Genomic DNA, 19900 nt, shown 5'->3' on the forward strand with positions numbered 1-19900 from the left:
TGTGACTGTTTGGCTGAGGCGCCCGGCGCCCAATCCTACATGGGATTGGGCGCTCACGGGTGAGGTCATCGCGAGGCGCCGAGGAGGGAAGCGGGAAGCGCAGGTATGAGGCTAGCGCTGCGGTTTTGTGGCTGTCCTCCGGTGCCTTTTCCTTTTTGATCTAGTGGTCTCGCGTCCGCCTTCCTGGGCCCCTTTCCCTGTGAGGTTTCCCTGTGTCAGATCCCTGCCTCAGGCTCCAACCTAACGCATGAAACTTCCCTCGTTTTGCTAGCCAGTTCCTAGCTTTCCACCTTCGGCTTGAATTGGATCTTCTTTCTTTACTTTTAGCAGCTGAGGTCGTCTTCTCCTGGTCAGACCCTTTTGTTCTTTATTGGTAGTGTACTTAATCAGAACATCTACTTAATCCGAATATCGTATATTTAGCAAGTAAGGTTGTCATTTGCATCTTCCCCTACCCCCGCCCAAATGTTTGTATAGCCTCATAGTGCCGTGTAATTGCTGATTAAGTGCTCCATTCTTTTGGACAAAATGCAGCCTTTCCCAGTCTTTTCTACTAACCCGATTAGTAGGCGGATCAAGGCAGCGTGTTTTTATATAATTAGGCATTCCAAAAGGGAGAATGATGTGGAGGCTGTAATTATAGATGACATCTTGGAAGTGAAAGAATTTACGCATTTGGTCATACTGCATTTTCCTAAGTGACCAGAAGTTTTCTGACAGGTTTTAAAGAATGTTTAGTGCCCCATCATGTGAACAAGGCACTGTGGTAGGGTCCTTTACTCGGGTTTTATATAACTCTCAAAACAACTCTGAGGGCTCACAGATTCCCTTAGTAGTGAACTCCACGGTCTTGCCTTTATGTAGTAAGAAATCTTTTAAGTAGTTCCCCTGCTGTGTATAATACATTTCTAGTTCACCATTAAAAACAAAAGAACAGCAACTGCCTTCTCTACTCTATGGTAAATGGTGTTTAATTATTATTTGCTAGTCCCTTCATCCCGGATGTTTGTTTGTTTTGTTTTGTTTTGTTTTTTTCTCCCAGCTTAGTATCCCAGATTCTTTCCTTACTAGTGCTGATGCCATAGGCCTTCAATCATTTTGGTCGCTATCCAGCTTCTCCACATCAAGACCAACTTTGGAAAACCCTACACATGTGAAGAAAAGTTGGCTTATATTTACTATAGTGATAGTGATATTATTTGATATTATTTGAATGGTACTGTAATCTCAGGCTAGGAAGTTTTATTCATTATTCATTTTCAACTTTGAACTGTAAGACATCCAAGGAAGGAGGTCCAATTTTGTCTGAGAAGGCACTTAGATTTCTTTTAAAAATTTTTTTCTTTCTTTCTTTTTTTTTTTTTAAAGATTTTATTTATTTATTTGACAGAGAGAGATTACAAGTAGGCAGAGAGGCAGGCAGAGAGAGAGGAGGAAGCAGGCTCCCCGCCAAGCAGAGAGCCCGATGCGGGACTCGATACCAGGACCCCGAGATCGTGACCTGAGCCGAAGGCAGCGGCTTAACCCACTGAGCCACCCAGGCGCCCCTTTCTTTCTTTTTTTTAAAAATAAATTTAAAGATTTTATTTATTTATTTGACAGACAGAAATCACATATAGGTAGAGAGGCAGGCGGGGAAAGGGGTGGGGAAGCAGGCTCCCTGCTGAGCAGAGAGCCGGATGTGGGGCTCAATCCCAGGATCCTGAGATCAGGACCCTGAGATCATGACTTGAACCGAAGGCAGAGGTTTAACCCACTGAGCCACCCAGGCGCCCCTAAAAAAATTTTTTTTTCTAAATAAGCTCCATACTCAGTGTGGATCCCCATGAAGGTTTGAACTCACCACCTGGAGATGAAGACCTGAGCTGAGGTCAAGAGTCAGATGCCTAACCGACTGAGCCACTCAGGTGCCCTGGAAAAGATTTTCTTTATGACTAAGTCCTTTTCTTTCTACAAATCGCCCTCCTGACCTTGCCCCTCCCCAATTTTTAGTACCCTCTTGCCCTCTGACTGACTGTTCAGAACTTCCATCTTTGTCCTCTACCCTTTCTAAAACTGCTCTCAAGATACCCCACCTTTCCCTGCCCTCTCTATGATCTCATAGGTGTTGAAGGAATCTATTATCTAATTAGAGTCATTCACAGCAGGACATGATTACTTGCTGTGCTTTAGACATTACCCTTAGACCTTACCTATGAGAAGAGAAACTTGTTGACCTGATACCTGAATATGGAAATAGTGGCACTACCTACTTCTGGTAGGCATTCCAGTCCTAGTAAGAGAAAAACAAGAAACAGTGGCTTGACAAATCATTTCTGAAAGAGTTTTCCTTTAACTCAGATTTAATTATATTTTTTTTCCCGCTGCCTTCTACCACAGCAGTCTATTGTTAATACTTTTTGACTGTGGTTTTTGGGTGTGTTTTAAGTAATAACAATAATTTTGTAGACTAAGGAAACGTGATTTGGGGGGCTCTGGTTGACTCAGTGATTAATAGTCTGCTTAAGCTAATAGGTCTCTATTTTTATTTTTCTAACTAGATTAGTGATCAGTAAATATTACCCATATGATGTAGAGATTAGAAGTTTAATTTGTTTAAGAGGTTAAGGTAGAGCTGACCTTGTTCTTGTGAGATTAATAGGTAGATATTACTGCTTCCATTATGGAAGAATTTACGGCAACAGTGTTCTTATCTATAATAATTCCTTTAAGTACAAAACCCATTTATTGCCTAATTCCTCACACTTGGGGTGAGCTTAACCAAATGTGTCTTTAAAATTGAGTTAATCGTTTCCTTTAAAAAAATTATATTTAGAAGAAATATACTTTGTCTGATAGTCAGCATGTATTTAGATCCCCTGTGGGTAGAAAATGTGATGGAGAAATAGAAGTACTAGAAGCCCTGTTTCATTCTTGTCATAGATAAAACCTAAAATCCCAGCAGGGATCCAAAACCTCTATACACATAAAATCCTAAAGCTGTAGAGGGCAGACTTCCGGACTTTAAAGTTGTTTCACTGTAGAAAAACTAAAACTAATGTAGGAAATACATGATCAGATCTCTAAAGAAAAGAGTTAAACAAAATTATTTGTTTTTTGTTTTTTAATATTTTATTTATTTATTTGACAGAGCAAGACACAGTGAGAGAGGGAGCACAAGCAGGGGTAGTGGGAGAGAGAGAAGCAGGCTTCCCGCTGAGCGGGGAGCCTAATGCGGGGCTCCATCCCAGGACACTGGGATCATGACCTGAGCCAAAGGCAGCCTCTTAACCAACTGAGCCACCCAGGTGCCCCTAAACAAAATTATTTGTAGTTGAAGTGGCATTTTCTTTTTTTTTTTTCTCTCCAATTTATTTATTTTCAGAAAAACAGTATTCATTATTTTTTCACCACACCCAGTGCTCCATGCAAGCCGTGCCCTCTGTAATACCCACCACCTGGTACCCCAACCTCCCACCCCCCCTGAAGTGGCATTTTCAATGGTTACTACAAATTTCATATTTTAAGGTAGTATGTTGTCTCTATTATCTGACAAATGAGTAGTCACCACAGATGACAGTCCCTAAGCCTAAATATTAATACCTTTCATTTTAAATTGTGCTAAGTGTTCTTTTTTCTTGGCTTATCTTGAGCATTTGGCACAAGTTTTTTATGGTAGAAAATTATTTAACTATTTTTTTGGTAGAAAATTATTTAACTTCTGTTCCATTACTTGTCAGCAAAAATCAAACCACTAGAGTTCCCTGTCTTTACCTCTCTCTGAGTCATTTCCTCTCCAAACCTCTCCTTTAAAACTTACTTGCTTTGGTCTCTAATTAGTTTCCTCTGTACTCTAATTCAGTGCTTCTGCTGAAATAAAGTATCTTTTTGTCTTTCCCATTTTGTCCTCTTTATGAAAATTGCTATATATGATTTTGTGACCATGTTTCTGTTACTCCCCCCACCGCTCTGTTACTTTGATTACTGAAAGGTTTTTTTTAGCAGTCTAGTTATTTTGTGTATGTGTGAGTGCCTAAAAATGGGAGGAAGTAAGCTTTGTGTCAGGAATAGAAACTTTAGGCAGATTGCCAGTATTTTAAATTATTTTTTAAAACAATATTAGGAAATTTATCTGTACAATTGGATTGAATTCAGGTGTCATATCTGAAAATATGAAAGCAGCTATGGCAGTTTCTCAGTAGAGAAATTCTCCCTTGGCTTGTGAAATTAAACATTAAATTTGTTCAGGTAGATTTGTTTGCTTCTTTTTGTCTGAACATTTAGAGTTACATAAATTGCCCTTATTTCCTTTTTTGATTTACCCAACAGGCAATTGAGGCAGGGTACTCTTATGTGGCAATTTCATTGTATAAATCCGGGGTGCCTAGTGTATCAGGATTCTAAATTTTGCACATAAGCACTACTGTTAAGTGTAAGCGGGTGATAAGAAAATTAAAAATACGTGAGTATGGGGTACCTGGCTGGCTTATTCAGTAGAGCATGTGACTCTTGATCTCAGGGTTATGAATTTGAGCCCCATGTTGGGTGAAGAGATAAATAAATAAATAAACTTTAATAAAAAATAGTAAAAATACATGAGTACATTTAAAAGCCATGATGAGGGGTCCCTTGTGGCTCAGTCCTTTAAGAGTCTGCCTTCCATCCAGGTTGGCAAGCCAGGGAGCAGGGCATCAAGCTCTTTGCTCAACAGGGAGCCTGCCTCTCCCTCCCTCTCCGCTTTCCCCTCCCCCTGCTTGTATGAGCACACCACTCACTAAATCTTTAAAAATAAAATTTTAAAAAGCAGTAATGAATTATTTGTGACTTTTGTTTATTTTCTGTACTTTCAGAGAATACTGAAGTTGAAAACTATTGTTAAGGGGTTCCTGGGTGGCTTAGTGGGTTAAAGCTTCTGCCTTCAGCTCAGGTCATGATCCCAGGGTCTTGGGATCTAGCCCCACATCGGGCTCTCTGCTTGGCAGGGAGCCTGCTTCCTCCTCTCTCTCTGCCTGCCTCTCTGCCTACCTGTGATCTCTATCTGTCAAATAAATAAATAAAATCTTAACAAAAAAAAGCAACTATTGCCAGTGGAATTGTTAGAAGACGATCTTCGTTATTCAAAAATTAGGGAGCCAGGGACGCCTGGGAGGCTCAGTTGGTTAAGCAACTGCCTTTGGCTCGGGTCATCATCCCAGGGTCCTGGGATCAAGCCCCACATCAGGCTCCCTGCTTCTCCCTATGCCACTCCCCTGCTGTGCTCTCCTGCTCTCTCTCGCTGTCAAATAAATAAATAAAATCTTCAATAAAATAAAAATTTGGGATCCCTTTATATCGGGTCCCATGGACAAATCTTAAAGGCCAGGTGACTTTGATCAAATTATTTAACACTTCTGAAACTCAAGTTTTATTATCTTTAAAATGGAATAATACTAAACAGAAGGGTTGTCTTGAGAATAAAGTTAAATAATGTACTGAATTAGTCTCTGGTGGTAAAAACCCAAGGGTCTTTTTTTAACCATTTCCCTGGATGATTATTGGTGTAGTATTCTCAAATTTTAGCATACCTCAGCATCACCTGGAGGGCTTGTTAAAACACATGGCTGGGCCCCAACCCCAGTATTTCTGGTTCAGTTGGTCTAGGGTGGTATTGGGCAATTTCTAAGTTCCTAGGTGATGCTCACAGTCTGGAGGCTATACTTTGAGCACCATTGGTGTAGATCTAAGATGCCACTTTGACCAGCCTAATAAAACTGGGAAAAGTGAGGGGCATCTGACTGGCTCAGTTGATGGAGCTTGCCACTCTTGATCTCGGGTTGTGGGTTCAAGCCCCACGTTGGGTGTAGAGATTACTTTAAAAAAAAGTGATAATGGTAATATTTGTTGAGCACTCACGTACCAAGCACTATTATATGTGCTTTACATATTTTATTTACTTTTCTATGATCCTATAAAATGGTGCTATTATTATTACCACCCCAATTTTATAAAGAAGGAAAATGAATCACAGAGAAGTTCAGTAACTTGCCCAAAGTCACTCAGCTAATAATATATAGTAGATATATTCAAACCCAGAGAATCTATTCTCTAAAACATTCAGATAAAAGATATAACCTAATGATTGAGCAGCTCTCTCTCTTTTTTAAAAAATATTTTATTTATTTATTTGGCAGACAGAGATCATTAATTGGGCAGAGAGGCAGGCAGAGAGAGGGGGAAGCAGGCTCCCTGCTGAGCAGAGAGCCTGATGCAGGGCTCTATCCCAGAACCCTGAGATCATGACCTGAGACGAAGGCAGAGGCTTAACCCACTGAGCCACCCAGGCGCCCTGAGCAGATCTCCTTTAAAAAAGTATTTTCTTAGTTTAAGTATATAATATTTGTTTGTTTGTTTGTTTTAAGATTTATTTATTTCAAGAGGGGTAGAGAATGAATTGGGGTGTAGAGGGAAAGGGAGAAGCAGGCCCCGCTGGGCAGGGAACCCGACACGGGGCTCAATTCCAGGACCCCAGGATCGTGACCTGAGTGGAGGGCATACACTTAACCGACTGAGCTACCCAGGTCCCCCTATAATGTTTATTCTTGTGTGGGCCCCACATCAAATACTGGAAGACCAGGTTTGCCTGGGACCCTGATTACAGAGAAAGCCTGTTTATGCATGTGCCAGCCAGGGGCCCCATGATCCTGTGTCCCAGCTAGGCTTTTGTAGACTTGATCTTCAAATGTCTTTTTTTTTAAATTAAGTTTTTTTTAGATGTCTTTTAAAAAATATTTAAATGAAATGCTGCATATTGCATTTGTCTGCTACCATCAGGATCTTAAATAAGAGATTGTAGTTTTTCCCCCTCCTCTCAGGGTCTCCTGGGCCATAATGGCTGTCAAATGGACTGGTGGACATTCTTCTCCTATTCTCTGCCTGAATGCAAGTCAAGAAGGGCTAGTGGCTTCTGGAGCAGAGGGTGGTGATCTCATGGCTTGGGGTGAAGATGGGACTCCTTTAGGACATACACGCTTCCAAGGAGCTGATGATGTTACCAGTGTCTTGTTCTCTCCCTCCTGCCCCACCAAGCTCTATGCCTCACACGGAGAGACCATTAGCTTACTGGATGTCCGGTCCCTCAAAGGTTCCGTGGACCATTTTCATGTGAATGAAGAAGAAATCAATTGCCTCTCCTTGAATGACACTGAAAACCTGCTGGCTTCTGCTGATGACTCCGGGTCAATTAAAATCCTAGACTTGGAAAATAAGAAAGTTAGCAGATCACTGAAGAGACATTCCAATATCTGTTCCTCTGTAGCTTTTCGGCCTCAAAGGCCTCAGAGCCTGGTATCATGTGGACTGGATATGCAGGTAATGCTTTGCAGAGAGTACTTGGATAATTTCTAAATTAGGAATGATCAGATTACTGATCAGGCTAAGTAAATCTTTGCTTTTTCTATTCTCTACTGACATGTCTTTTCTATGTATGAACCATTAGCCTTACTTCTACTGCATTTTTAATGCTAACTTGACAAAGCCTAGTAGGTTTCATTCACAAAGTAATCATTTATTCTTTAGCTTTCCTTTCTCTATACCTGAGAGTCATAAACTCTGAGAATTCAAATATTTGATTCTTTTTTTTTCCAATTTATTTATTTTCAGAAAAACATTATTCATTATTTTTTCACCACACCCAGTGCTCCATGCAAGCCGTGCCCTCTATAATACCCACCACCTGGTACCCCAACCTCCCACCCCCCCCGCCACTTCAAACCCCTCAGATTGTTTTTCAGAGTCCATAGTCTCTCATGGTTCACCTCCCCTTCCAATTTACCCAAATTCCCTTCTCCTCTCTAACGCCCCTTGTCCTCCATGCTATTTGTTATGCTCCGCAAATAAGTGAAACCATATGATAATTGACTCTCTCTGCTTGACTTATTTCACTCAGCATAATCTCTTCCAGTCCCGTCCATGTTGCTACAAAAGTTGGGTATTCATCCTTTCTGATGGAGGCATAATACTCCATAGTGTATATGGACCACATCTTCCTTAGCCATTCATCCGTTGAAGGGCATCTTGGTTCTTTCCATAGTTTGGCGACTGTGGCCATTGCTGCTATAAACATTGGGGTACAGATGGCCCTTCTTTTCACGACATCTGTGTCTTTGGGGTAAATACCCAGGAGTGCAATTGCAGGGTCATAGGGAAGCTCTATTTTTAATTTCTTGAGGAATCTCCACACTGTTCTCCAAAGAGGCTGCACCAACCTGCATTCCCACCAACAGTGTAAGAGGGTTCCCCTTTCTCCACATCCTCTCCAACACATGTTGTTTCCTGTTTTGTTAATTCAAATATTTGATACTAAATATCTTTTTAAAGAAAAGAGCATGCTAAAGGCAGACTTTATCACCCACTCTATAGAAACTTTTTTTTTTAATAAGGATTTTTTTTGTTTTTACTTTAAAATTCTGTGGTACATCTATTGAAGTATTGTGTATTGGTGACCAAGATCAGAGCATTGCATTCATTGAGTTTGAAAGGAATATCACAAGTTAGACCAAATTCAGAAGAAAGCCTTCAGGAGAGTAGATGTATCTGGAAACTCCATTTTGTGGGGGAAATGGAAGTGTTTAATTCTTGGTTTTCATGAGAGGTAAAAGTAGAATGTGCTAGACTAAATAGAAGTCCTATCGAAGCAGATTTCGGGTTTATTTGTTTGTTTGTTTGTTAAGATTTTATTTTTTTGAGAGAGAGAGGGAGCCAAGCAGGGAGGAGAGGGAGAAGCAGATCCCTGCCAAGCTTCATTCCAGGACCCTGGGTTCATGACCCAAGCCAAAAGCAGACATTTAACCAACTGAACCACCCAGGTGCCCCCAGATTTTGGTTTAATAAAAGAAAGCTCCCCCTCTGCCCCCAATAGCTTGAGTTTTCTCAAAGCAGATATACTTCTTAAAAGTAAATCTTGTATCACTGGAGTGAGAATCATCATGACTTCTCTTTGGTGAGCACTTAGTACTTGTCAGCTTTACATATATTAGTCTTCACTCTAATCACACCCTGGTAGTTACTATTTCTTTTTTAGAAATGAGACTGAGGTTTAAAATAAGTGTCCACATAGCTGCCTGAATTGAGATTCCAATCTTCATTCTCTCTGGCTCCAAAGCCTGTATGTTTTTTCTGTGATATCAGCGGTATCAAGCAGGATATCATGTGTAATGTAGTAGAAAAAGTTCTTGGTTTGGGAACAGGTGAGTTCTAGAAAAAAACCATTGTGTGCCCTGTGTGCCCTGCACTGTTGTAGGCATTTAATCTACATCCTTAACTGTGTCCAGTTATCTTTCAAGACTCTGTGATTCCATTAATAGCATCAAAGATCTGTCTGTCTTTGTGGCCAACAACATTTACTGTTCCCTTCTCTACCCTCTGCACCCACTCAAAAGTCAGAAGAAAATGAGGCTACTTGTTATTTTTATAATTACTGCCATTACCCTCCCCCAAGCTACTGGTATTTAGTAGGCAGAATCAGGGAGTGTCTTAAAGTGCTGGAACAGTCCCTAAACAGTAAAGAACTGTCTTACTTAAAATGTGATCCCAGGACTCTGGGATCATGACCTGAGCCAAAGGTAGAGGCTTTAACCCACTGAGCCATCCAGGAGCCCCTCATTCTTTCATTCTTCAGCTTAATACCAGTTGTCAGTCACTGGTTCATTAACTTACTAGGCATAGCAGTAAACAATTCAGTGTGCAAAAATAACCTATATACTTTTCACATTGCATAAGAAATGGGCATCCAGAATTTATATTTTGCCTCCAGTTCTAGGAGAGAAGTTATAGTGGCAGGGCAGCTGCTAGAGGACAGTATAGGATATAAGTATTTTGTGAGAAGGAGATTTAGATGATTTGACTCCCAGGACTTACTAAAATGTCACTGTAGATTAATTTCTGCATTGGGTTGTGCTATACCAACAGTGGTAAGACAGCTCAACTATGCTTTTAGGAAATTACTTTCCTTATCTGAAGTTGAAACTGTAAATATATTCCACAGTTTACTTCTTAAAACCTGGCTATCTAGTATTATTCTAAACTTTAAGAATAGCCAGCCTATGGAAGGGTCCAAAAATGTAGATACAGGGGCACCTGGGTGGCTCAGTGGGTTAAAGCCTCTACCTTTGGCTCAGGTCATGATCCCAGGGTCTTGGGATCGAGCCCCCCATCAGGCTCCCTGCTCAGTAGGGAGCCTGCTTCCCCCTCTCTCTCTGCCTTCCTTTCTGCCTACTTGTGATCTGTCAAATAAACAAATAAAATCTTTTTTAAAAAGAATATACATACAGTAGTGGAAGGGAATTCTTATCAGGTTAATTTTGGGATCGCTTTCTCTCTGAACAAATATTTTATCTCAAGGCAGGAATTGAATTATTGCCACACATAGTAGATACGTTCATTGTAACTATCTTTGTTATTATAGAAATTATAAAAATTATATCTTTCAATCTAGATAGGTTTAAATAATTAAGCAAGCACACTTAAAGGGGCAGGGAACTTAAAGTGGTTTATTAAGACATTTGAGGGGTACATGGGTGGGTCAGTCAGTTAGGCGGCTGCCTTTGGCTCAGGTAATGATTCTAGGGTCCTGGGATTGAGCCCCAAGTCTGGCTCCCTGCTCCTGCGGGGGAGCCTGCCTCTCCCTCTCGCACTCCCCTGCCTGTATTCCCTCTCTCGCTGTCTTTCTCCCTGTCAAATAAATAAAATCTTTAAAAAAAAAATTTGAGACTGCTTAATATTTATTAAGTAGCTATAAAATATAAAATATGGGGTGCCTGGGTGGCTCAGTGGGTTAAAGCCTCTGCCTTCGGCTCGGGACATGATCTCAGGGTCCTGGGATCGAGTCCCGCATCGGGCTCTCTGCTCAGCAGGGAGCCTGCTTCCTCCTCTCTCTCACTCTGCCTTCATCTCTGCCTACTGTGATCTCTGTCTGTCAAATAAATAAATAAAATCTTTTAAAAAATAAAATAAAATATAAAATGGTTAAATATAAGAATAACATTAGGGGCGCCTGGGTGGCTCAGTGGGTTAAGCCTCTGCCTTCGGCTCAGGTCATGATCTCAGAGTCCTGGGATTGAGCCCCGCATCGGACTCTCTGCTCATCTGGGAGCCTGCTTCCTCCTCTCTCTCTGCCTGCCTCTCTGCCTACTTGTGATCTCTGTCAAATAAATTTTTAGGGACGCCTGGGTGGCTCAGTTGGTTGGACGACTGCCTTCGGCTCAGGTCATGATCCCAGAGTCCCGGGATCGAGTCCCACATCAGGCTCCCAGCTCCATGGGGAGTCTGCTTCGCTCTCTGACCTTCTCCTTGCTCATGCTCTCTCTCACTGTCTATCTCTCAAATAAATAAATAAATAAAATATTAAAAAAAAATAATAAAATAAAATAAATTTTTAAAATCTTAAAAAATAATAAAAATTTAAAAAAAAAAAGAATAACATTAAATAAATACATGGGTAGCCACCACTCAAATAGTTTTCTCTTGTAAAGACCTTTGGAAATTTAAGACATCCTATATTTCTGTCGCATAAACATTGATTTTTTTGCCCTTCCTTTCCACATCTGAAAATAAATGATTCAAAGGTTAGTGTTCTTTCTGGAGTTTGAAAGATCGCTAGTACCAGCACTTAAGGATCAGGCTGATAAAAGAGGCTTTTTTTTCCTTGAAGATAATTCTTCCGTGTGGAAAGAAATGTTTTTGTGGGAGGAGCAATTCATGAGTGGAGTCTTACTGATGTGATTGCTTTCACTTCTGAACGTTTGCCAGTTGTCTACTTTCTCCTCCTCTGACATTTTGTAGGATCATAAACCCCAAACTTTTGAATTCATTTCTTTCAGTATCTCTTGCTTTCCTTCTTAGGGTGACACCGCTGGAACCAGTGGTTGAGAAATTGTGAAACACCTTAGAATATTCAGCAGTTAGGAAGAGTAAAGTGGTGGTATAGAGAATGTCCAGGCAGGAACAGTCTGGAATCTTTAGTATTTGGAAATGATTCTTGGATTGGTAGAATCTGAGATGACTATTACTACAATTAGATGATTTCAGTAAATACAAAAAAATGTGTAAGCTGCTGAAAACACTCTGGGTATCGTTCTTGTTTAGATGTCTTACAAGGACAGAAAATATAATCCAGGCATCAACGCAGGACTGTGCAAGAAAGACTTGGGGATACCTGCCAAGACATTCAAGCTAGCAGATTCTGAAATGTCTGTCTTCCTTGTGTTTAGACTTTTTTATAGAGATTATTTCACATTACATTTTTTTTAAAAGATTTTATTTATTTGACAGAGAGATCACAAGTAGGCAGATTGAGAGAGAGAAAGAGGAGGAAGCAGGCTCCCTGCTAAGGAGAGAGCCCGATGCGGGACCCGATCCCAGGACCCCGAGATCATGACCTGAGCCGAAGGCAGAGGCCCAACTCACTGAGCCACCCAGGCGCCCTGTTTCACATTACATTTTTAAAGATTTTGTTTCTTTATTTGACAGAGAGACACAGCAAGAGAAGGGAACATAAGCAGGGGGGAGTGAAAGAGAGAAGCAGGTTCCCCACCAAGCAGGGAGCCCAATGCAGGGCTCAATCCCAGGACCCTGGGATCATGACCTGAGCCAGAGGCAGATGCTTAATGACTGAGCCACCCAGGCACCCCTCCACCTTACATTTTAGTACTTGTTCATCTTTGTTATAGTTTCTGATATTTCTTTATTTTACTTTCATTAATTTTGATTTTTTTTAGTATTCTGTCTTCAGTCAAATAGCAACTGCTGGCTACTTAGTATAATGTTATAAATCTAATCCAGAAGGGTTCAGTGCTTTCCTTGATAGAAACAATATAAGTGTTACTGGATGTCACTTCTTTTGGAAGGCTAAGCTGAGGGAAGTTACTGTCAAAAGAAAACCAAATTGTTAGTATCATCAGCAGTAGTAATCTTTAAAAAAAAAAATTTATTTGTCAGAAAGAGAGAACACAAGTAGGGGGTTAGCTGCAGAGGCAGAGGGAGAAGCAGACGCCCTGCTGAGCAGGGAGTCTGACTTGGGACTTAATCCCAGGACGCAGGGATCATGACCTGAGCCGAAGGCAGTCACTTAACTGACAGAGCCACCCAGGCATCCCAGCAGTAGTAATCTTGTCAGTTCAGATCTGTGCTTTTGACTGAACATGGTCATGCTTATTCTAGTGTCCATTTAAATTGTGACTCATAATTATGAGCTAATACTAGTTGGTAAAATATGGGGCGCCTGGGTGGCTCAGTCAGTTATTAAGCATCTGACTCTTGGTTTCAGTTCAGGTCATGACCTCAGGGTCTAAGGATGGAGCCCAACGTTGGGCTCTGCACTCGGTGTGTAGCCTGCTCGAGATTCTCTTTCTTTTTTTCTCTCTCTCCCTTTTTCCCCTCTCCCCACTTGCACGTGCACTTTTTCTCTCAAATAAATAAACAAAATATTTTTAAAAGATATTAGATGGTAAAATAAGGCTGTCTATTCTCTGAAATATAAAGAATATTCTCCTTTTCAGATTAGTTGCTGTGGGAATAAAATGCATCACTAGATTATAGAGTAAAATCAATTCACAAAGCTTTTTATTTCGTTTTATACAGGTTTTAGTTAGCCTTTCATTTAAATCAATTTAGTAGATCCAAAATCATAGTATGAAACAACAAAAAACCTGCATGTATCAGGATGTCAAATTAACCAACAGACAAGTATGGAACTTCTGCTTTTCCGGGCATTGTGCTAGATATTAGCAAAGAAGAATTAAATCTCAGGGCTCCTGGCTGGCTTAGCAGTGGAGTATGTGACTCTTGATCTTGGGGTAATGAGTTCCTGCCCCATACTGGGCATGAAGTCTACTTAAATTTTTTAAAAAAGAAGAATTAAATCTCAGGAAACTGACGAGCTAGTAGTATATGTTGGTAAATAGCATAGAAATTAAATATGGGAGAGAAGTAAGCTGGAATAGTTAGAAAAGACATCCTAGAGGGATAGGGACTTGAGGTAAGCCCCTAAGATAGGTAATTTTTTTAAAAAAAGATTATTTATTTATTTATTTATTTGACAGAGAGAGAGAGAGATCACAAGTAGGCAGAGAGGCAGGCAGAGAGAGGAGGAAGCAGGCTTCCTGCGGAGCAGAGAGCCCGATGCGGGGCTCAATCCCAGGACCCTGGGATCATGACCTCAGCCGAAGTCAGAGGCTTTAACCCACTGAGCCACCCAGGCGCCCCTAAGATGGGTAATTTAAGTAATGTGAAAGGAAAGAGAAAGCGTTCCAGATTTCATTTATTTAACTTGACAGGCTTTTTGACTTGCAACTGGCATAGGCTAAAATTAATAAATCTCATTATTCATTAATGACTTCAGGGTGCCCGGATGGCTTCAGGGTGCCTAGATGGCTCAGTCGGTTAAGCATCTGCCTTCAGCTTAAGTCATGATCCCACCGCCCGGGATCAAGCCCCACGTCGTTTTCCCTGCTCAGAGGGAAGTCGTCTTCTCCCTCTCCCTCTGCCGATCCCCCTACTTGTGCTTTCTCTCTCTGTCAAATAAATAAAGTATTTTTAAAAATTAAATACATTTCATACTCTTCCATTTTACTTGCAGAGATAAGGGTACAATGACTTAAACTGGCAATTGCTTAAGAATGTGGATTGCACTTTAATGGGGTTGTTAATCACAAGTTATTTAGGATCTTGTTTTCTAAATTCTACCTCACTGACCACTGGCATCCTGGTTTTGGCACCAGGGTAGCATTCCCCTGGCATATTATAGTGCTATGTGAATTTTTAAAAATTTAATATTGCTGGACCTGTGTTATAGTAATTATTATGAGACTACTTTGGTGACTTTATTAGAAGTGGAATAAGCATGGTAATTGAGCAAAATGGCTAAATCTCTGTTTGCATAACTCCCTCTTATTTAAAGGTAATGCTATGGAACCTTCAGAAATCACGGCCACTCTGGATTACAAATTTGCAGGAAGATGAAGCAGAAGAAATGGAAAGCCCACAATCGCCTGGTCAGCTTTTAAACCCTGCTTTAGCCCACTCCGTGTCTGTGGCATCATGTGGTAATATTTTTAGCTGTGGTGCAGAAGATGGTAAGGTTCGAATCTTTAGGGTGATGGGAGTTAAGTGTGAACAAGAATTGGGATTTAAGGGCCATTCTTTGGGAGTATCCCAGGTCTGCTTTCTGCCAGAATCCTATTTGCTGCTTACAGGAGGGAATGATGGGAAGATAATGTTGTGGGATGTAAGCAGTGAAGTTGAAAAAAAACAGAAGAGTCCTACGAAACCTACTCACAGGAAGAAAACTAAGAGAGCATCTTATACGAAGCAGGGTGGAAACACTCATCATGCTCCAGCAGATGAAGAAGAACATGGCAAAATTTTACCAAAGCTAAGTATTGAACACGGAGAAAAAGTGAACTGGCTCTTAAGTACAAGAATAAAGGGATACCAAAATATATTAGTAGCTGATCAAACTAGTTGTATATCTGTATATCCCTTAAAGGAATTTTAAATCCAATAAAATCATTTGAAAAACCGCATCAACTTTTTATAGTTTAAAAAAAATCCTGAGGTTCATTTTTGTCATTCTTAATGTTTGTCATATGTGGAATAGTACTTTTCCATCGTATAAATTATAAGGCATCTGAATGAAAGATAATTGGGTAATACTTTATATAGTAAGTGACATATTAAAATTTGAGGGAGGAGAATATTCACTGTGTAATGGCCATATTATACCAGCCATTTTACATGTTTCATTTCTTCCAAATCCATGATGTGGGTGATTTCTCTCATTTTATTGCCATAGTAATTGAGACTTAAAGATATTAAGTAACAAAGAACCAGGAAAACTGCAGGCATGATTACTTACCTAGAAAGGATCTTGGTTGTCTTGTCAAGCCTCCTGCCTCAGGGAAGCCCACATGTGATCTATTCCAAGTGTAGTCACCACATTAGTTATAACTGGTTATTTCAGATCCTAGGATGTCATAAGGAGCCTTACCAAGGTAGAAGAGGAAACCTGTTCTTGCTTGTTCCATGTAAAGCCCAGAAGGCTTTGCTGACAATTACTTGGTGTTGTTTCTAAGAAAAGGACTTCAGAGTCAAATCAGTTTAGGATATTATGCAGTAATCCAAGCTGTGATGCTGATAGAACTAAGAATAGGCTGAAGTTACGAACAAGAAATTCTTTTTTTTTTTTTTTAAGATTTTATTTATTTATTTAACAGAGAGACAGAGATCACAAGTACGTAGAGAGGCAGGCAGAGAAAGAAGGGGAAGCAGGCTCCCCGCTGAGCAGAGAGCCCCATGCGGGGCTGGATCCCAGGACCCTGGGATCATGACCCGAGCCGAAGGCAGAGGCTTTAACCCACACAGCCACCCAGGCGCTCCATGAATAAGAAATTCTAAGAAGATAAAAAGTAGGGTGCCTGTGTGGCTCAGTTGGTTGGACAACTGCCTTTGGCTCAGGTCATGATCCTGGAGCCCTGGGATCAAGTCCCACGTCGGACTCCCTGCTGGGTGGGGAGTCTGTTTCTCCCTCTCACCCTCTCCCCTTTCATGCTCTCTGTCTCACTCTCTCAAGTAAATAGATATAGAAAAGGAAAATAATTTTAAAAAATTATTTTTAAAAGATAAAAAGTAGAGAAGAGATAAAAGAGGTAAAGAATATGGGGCGCCTGGGTGGCTCAGTTCGCTGAGCATCTGGCTCTTGGTTTCACCTCAGGTCGTGATCTCGGTTTGTGGGACATAGCCCGGCATCAGACTCTGGGCTTAGCGCAGAGTCTGCTTGTAATTCTCCCTCTCCCACTCTCCCTCTTCCTGCATGCATACTCGTGCTCTCTCTTTCTCCTGTTCTCGCAAATAAAGAAATAAAATCTTAAAAAAAAAAAAAAAGAATAGAAACGAAGATAGTAGTATATCAGGCCTGGGTGGCTATCTTCTCTACGTGTTCTTTCTGCTTCTACTTACCATGCCTACTCTTTTTTCTTTTCTTTTTTTTTTTGAAGAGCTTCAGGGCAATTAGGGGGTGGAGTGGGGCAAGGGAGATTCTTTTTTTTTTTCCTTTTTAAGATTTTTTAATTTATTTATTTGACAGAGATCACAAGTAGGCAGAGGGGCAGGCAGAGAGCGAGGAGGAAGCAGGCTCCCCGCTGAGCAGAGAGCCCAACTTGGGGCTCAATCCCAGGACCCTGGGATCATGACCTGAGCCAAAGGCAGAGGCTTAACCCACTGAGCCACCCTGGCAAGGGAGATTTTTTTTTTAAAAAAAGATTTTATTTATTTATTTGACAGACCCAGATCAGAGAGGGCAGAGAGAGAGGGGAAGGGAAGTAGGCTCCCCGCTGAGCAGAGAGCCCAATGTGGGGCTCGATCCCAGAACCCTGGGATCATGACCTGAGCTGAAGGCAGAGGCTTTAACCTATTGTGCCACCCATGCGCCCCCAGGCAAGGTAGATTCTTAAGCAGGCTCCATGCCCACTGTTGAACCCAGCATGGGGCAGGATCTGAGATCCAGGCAGAGAGAGAGGGGAAGGGAAGTAGGCTCCCCGCTGAGCAGAGAGCCCAATGTGGGGCTCGATCCCAGAACCCTGGGATCATGACCTGAGCTGAAGGCAGAGGCTTTAACCTACTGTGCTACCCATGTGCCCCCAGGCAAGGGAGATTCTTAAGCAGGCTCCATGCCCACTGTTGAACCCAGCATGGGGCTGGATCTGAGATCCTGAGATCATGACCAGAGCCGAAATGGAGTCCGAACCAACGGAGACACCTAGGTGTCCTTATACTAACTACTCTTACATTCCATGTTTTAAAGAGAATCTGGTTATCATTATCCTTGTTTGCAAAGAATTTTCTGATAAGTGTGATTTTAGTCTGAACACTTTTCAGTGACAGAAACCAAATTCAAATTGGCTTAAGGGAATAAAAAGGAGTTTTTTTGCTCACATAACTGAGAAATCCAAGGATAATCCAGCATGCACTGCTGGGGTAGCTAAGCTGGTAAGATGTGAGTCTACAGGTACCCCACCTACAGAAAGTCTTTCCTAGAGTTGAATAAGATACTCAGGGTGATTTGGAGCCTTGAAACAACAGTACCTGAAACAAATGTATTCCTGGAGACTTTTTTTTTTTTTTTAAACTTACAACTAAGAGTCCTGACCAATTAAGTGGGCAATCAATAAATATTGTTGAGTGATCTCACTTGGAATTTAAAGAAAGGACAATACCATCTTGGCTCTAAAAAAAAAAAAAAAATCACTGTCAGGGGCAGCGGGCACAGTTAGTGGAGCTTGCAACTCTTCATCTGGGGGTTGTGAGTTTGATCTGCACATTGGGAACAGAGATTACTTTTCTTTTTTAATTTCATTCATTTATTTGACAGATCACAAGTAGGCAGAGAGGCAGGCAGACAGAGAAGAGGAAGCAGGCTCCCTGCTGAGCAGAGAGCCCGATAATGGGGCTCCATCCCGGGACCTGAGATTATGACCTGAGCCGAAGCCAGAGGCTTAACCAACTGAGCCACCCAGGTGCCCCCAGGGATTACTTAAAAAAAAAAAAAAATCACTGTCAAATGACCTTGGCCTGAGTGTTGACAGAAACAAGGTTCTAATTCTAACACTGGGCAAGGCTCTTTCCAATTTGGGCTTTAGTTTCCATGAAAGTGAACAGCTTGAGTTAGAAATCCTCTAAGGTTCTTTCATGTCCCTGTTAAATGGAATGAAAATACCATCATTATAATATTATGCTTATCCAATGATTCTAATATTAAAATGTCAGGACGAACTACTGCTCATGGCTAATCTCTGGAGGTTTTAGAGGGATCCTTTGAAAAATTACCCAAGTACAGCATCTTTTTGGCTATTGAGTCTGAATAAATTAATGGGATCAAGGTAAGAAGTACTTAAACCAGGGTTGAAACATCAGCCCTAAACTTCTTTTGGTTGCTGATAACATACCCGCTCAGACTGCCTAAGCAAAAGAGAAGTTTTCTATTAGGGCACAGGGAGCAGAATTCTCTAGTTTACTAGAACAGAAATGCCCCTTCACTTGAGTCTTTAATGCCATAAACATTCAGAACAGCTGGGCCATCTGGGTGGCTCAGTTGGTTAAGCAGCTGCCTTCAGCTCAGGTCATGATCCCAGGGTCCTGGGATCAAGCCCTGATAATCAGGATCCTGCCCAGCAGGGAGTCTGCGTATCCATCTCCCTCTTCCCCTCACCCCCGTTCATGCTTTCTCTCAGTCACTCTGCTTTTTCTCTCTCAAATAAATAAAATCTTTAAAAAAAAAAAAAAAGAAGAAGAAGAAAGAAAAGGCAAGCTATGGACTGGGAAAAAATTATTTATAGAACATAAACCTGCTAAAGGATTTACATACAGATGATATAAGGAACTTTAACAACTCAAGAAAACAATCAATTAAAAAAATACGGAAAATATTTGAACAGACACCTCTCCAAAGTGGATTACAAATGGATAATAAGGGCACCTGGGTGGCTCAGTTGTTTAAGTGACTGCCTTCGGCTCAGGTCATGATCCCAGAGTCCCGGGATAGAGTCCGCATCGGGCTCCCAGCTCCATGGGGAGTCTGCTTCTCTCTCTGACCTTCTCCCCTCTCATGCTCTTTATCTCTCTCTCTCAAATAAATAAATAAAATATTTTTAAAAGAATAATTATAAAAACCAAATGGAGAATAAATGCATGAAAAGGTATCAGTGATAAACCAAATTAATACCACAATGTTATGTCTAGACACATCTGTTAAAAGGGCAAAAATTTAAAGACAGACAATGTTGGTGAAGATGCAAACCAATTGGAACTCTTCCTACATTGTTGTTAAGAATGAAAAATGGAACAGCCACTTAGGAAAAAAGTTTGGCAGTTTTTACAAAGTCAAACATATATT

At 41.0% G+C, this 19900-nt stretch overlaps 1 protein-coding gene across 4 annotated transcripts; it reads left to right on the forward strand.

The window, feature by feature from the left end:
• The first annotated feature begins 54 nt into the window (after positions 1-54).
• WDR53 (WD repeat domain 53) lies at positions 55-15536 on the forward strand. 4 transcript variants are annotated; one of them, XM_044255152.1, is made up of 4 exons: positions 76-103; positions 6831-7326; positions 14912-15086; positions 15207-15536. In XM_044255152.1, the coding sequence occupies exons 2-4, from the start codon at positions 6847-6849 to the stop codon at positions 15506-15508; spliced, it is 957 nt and encodes a 318-aa protein (XP_044111087.1). In that variant the 5' UTR covers positions 76-103; positions 6831-6846; the 3' UTR covers positions 15509-15536. The 4 variants fall into 4 exon arrangements, with proteins under 4 accessions (XP_044111084.1, XP_044111087.1, XP_044111085.1 ...); XM_044255150.1 differs by having other exon boundaries at positions 14912-15536; XM_044255151.1 differs by lacking the exon at positions 76-103 and adding an exon at positions 1882-1907 and having other exon boundaries at positions 14912-15536.
• Positions 15537-19900: the final 4364 nt, after the last annotated feature.

Source organism: Neovison vison, chromosome 6 (genome assembly GCF_020171115.1).
Source record: "Neovison vison isolate M4711 chromosome 6, ASM_NN_V1, whole genome shotgun sequence".
Taxonomy (NCBI): domain Eukaryota; kingdom Metazoa; phylum Chordata; class Mammalia; order Carnivora; family Mustelidae; genus Neogale; species Neogale vison.

Bases quoted from the DNA above. Each gene is read 5' to 3' on its own strand.
- WDR53 (XM_044255150.1), top strand. From the start codon at position 6,847: ATGGCTGTCAAATGGACTGGTGGACATTCTTCTCCTATTCTCTGCCTG. The intron at 7,327-14,911 runs GTAATGCTTTGC...TCTTATTTAAAG, and splicing joins CATGTGGACTGGATATGCAG to GTAATGCTATGGAACCTTCA.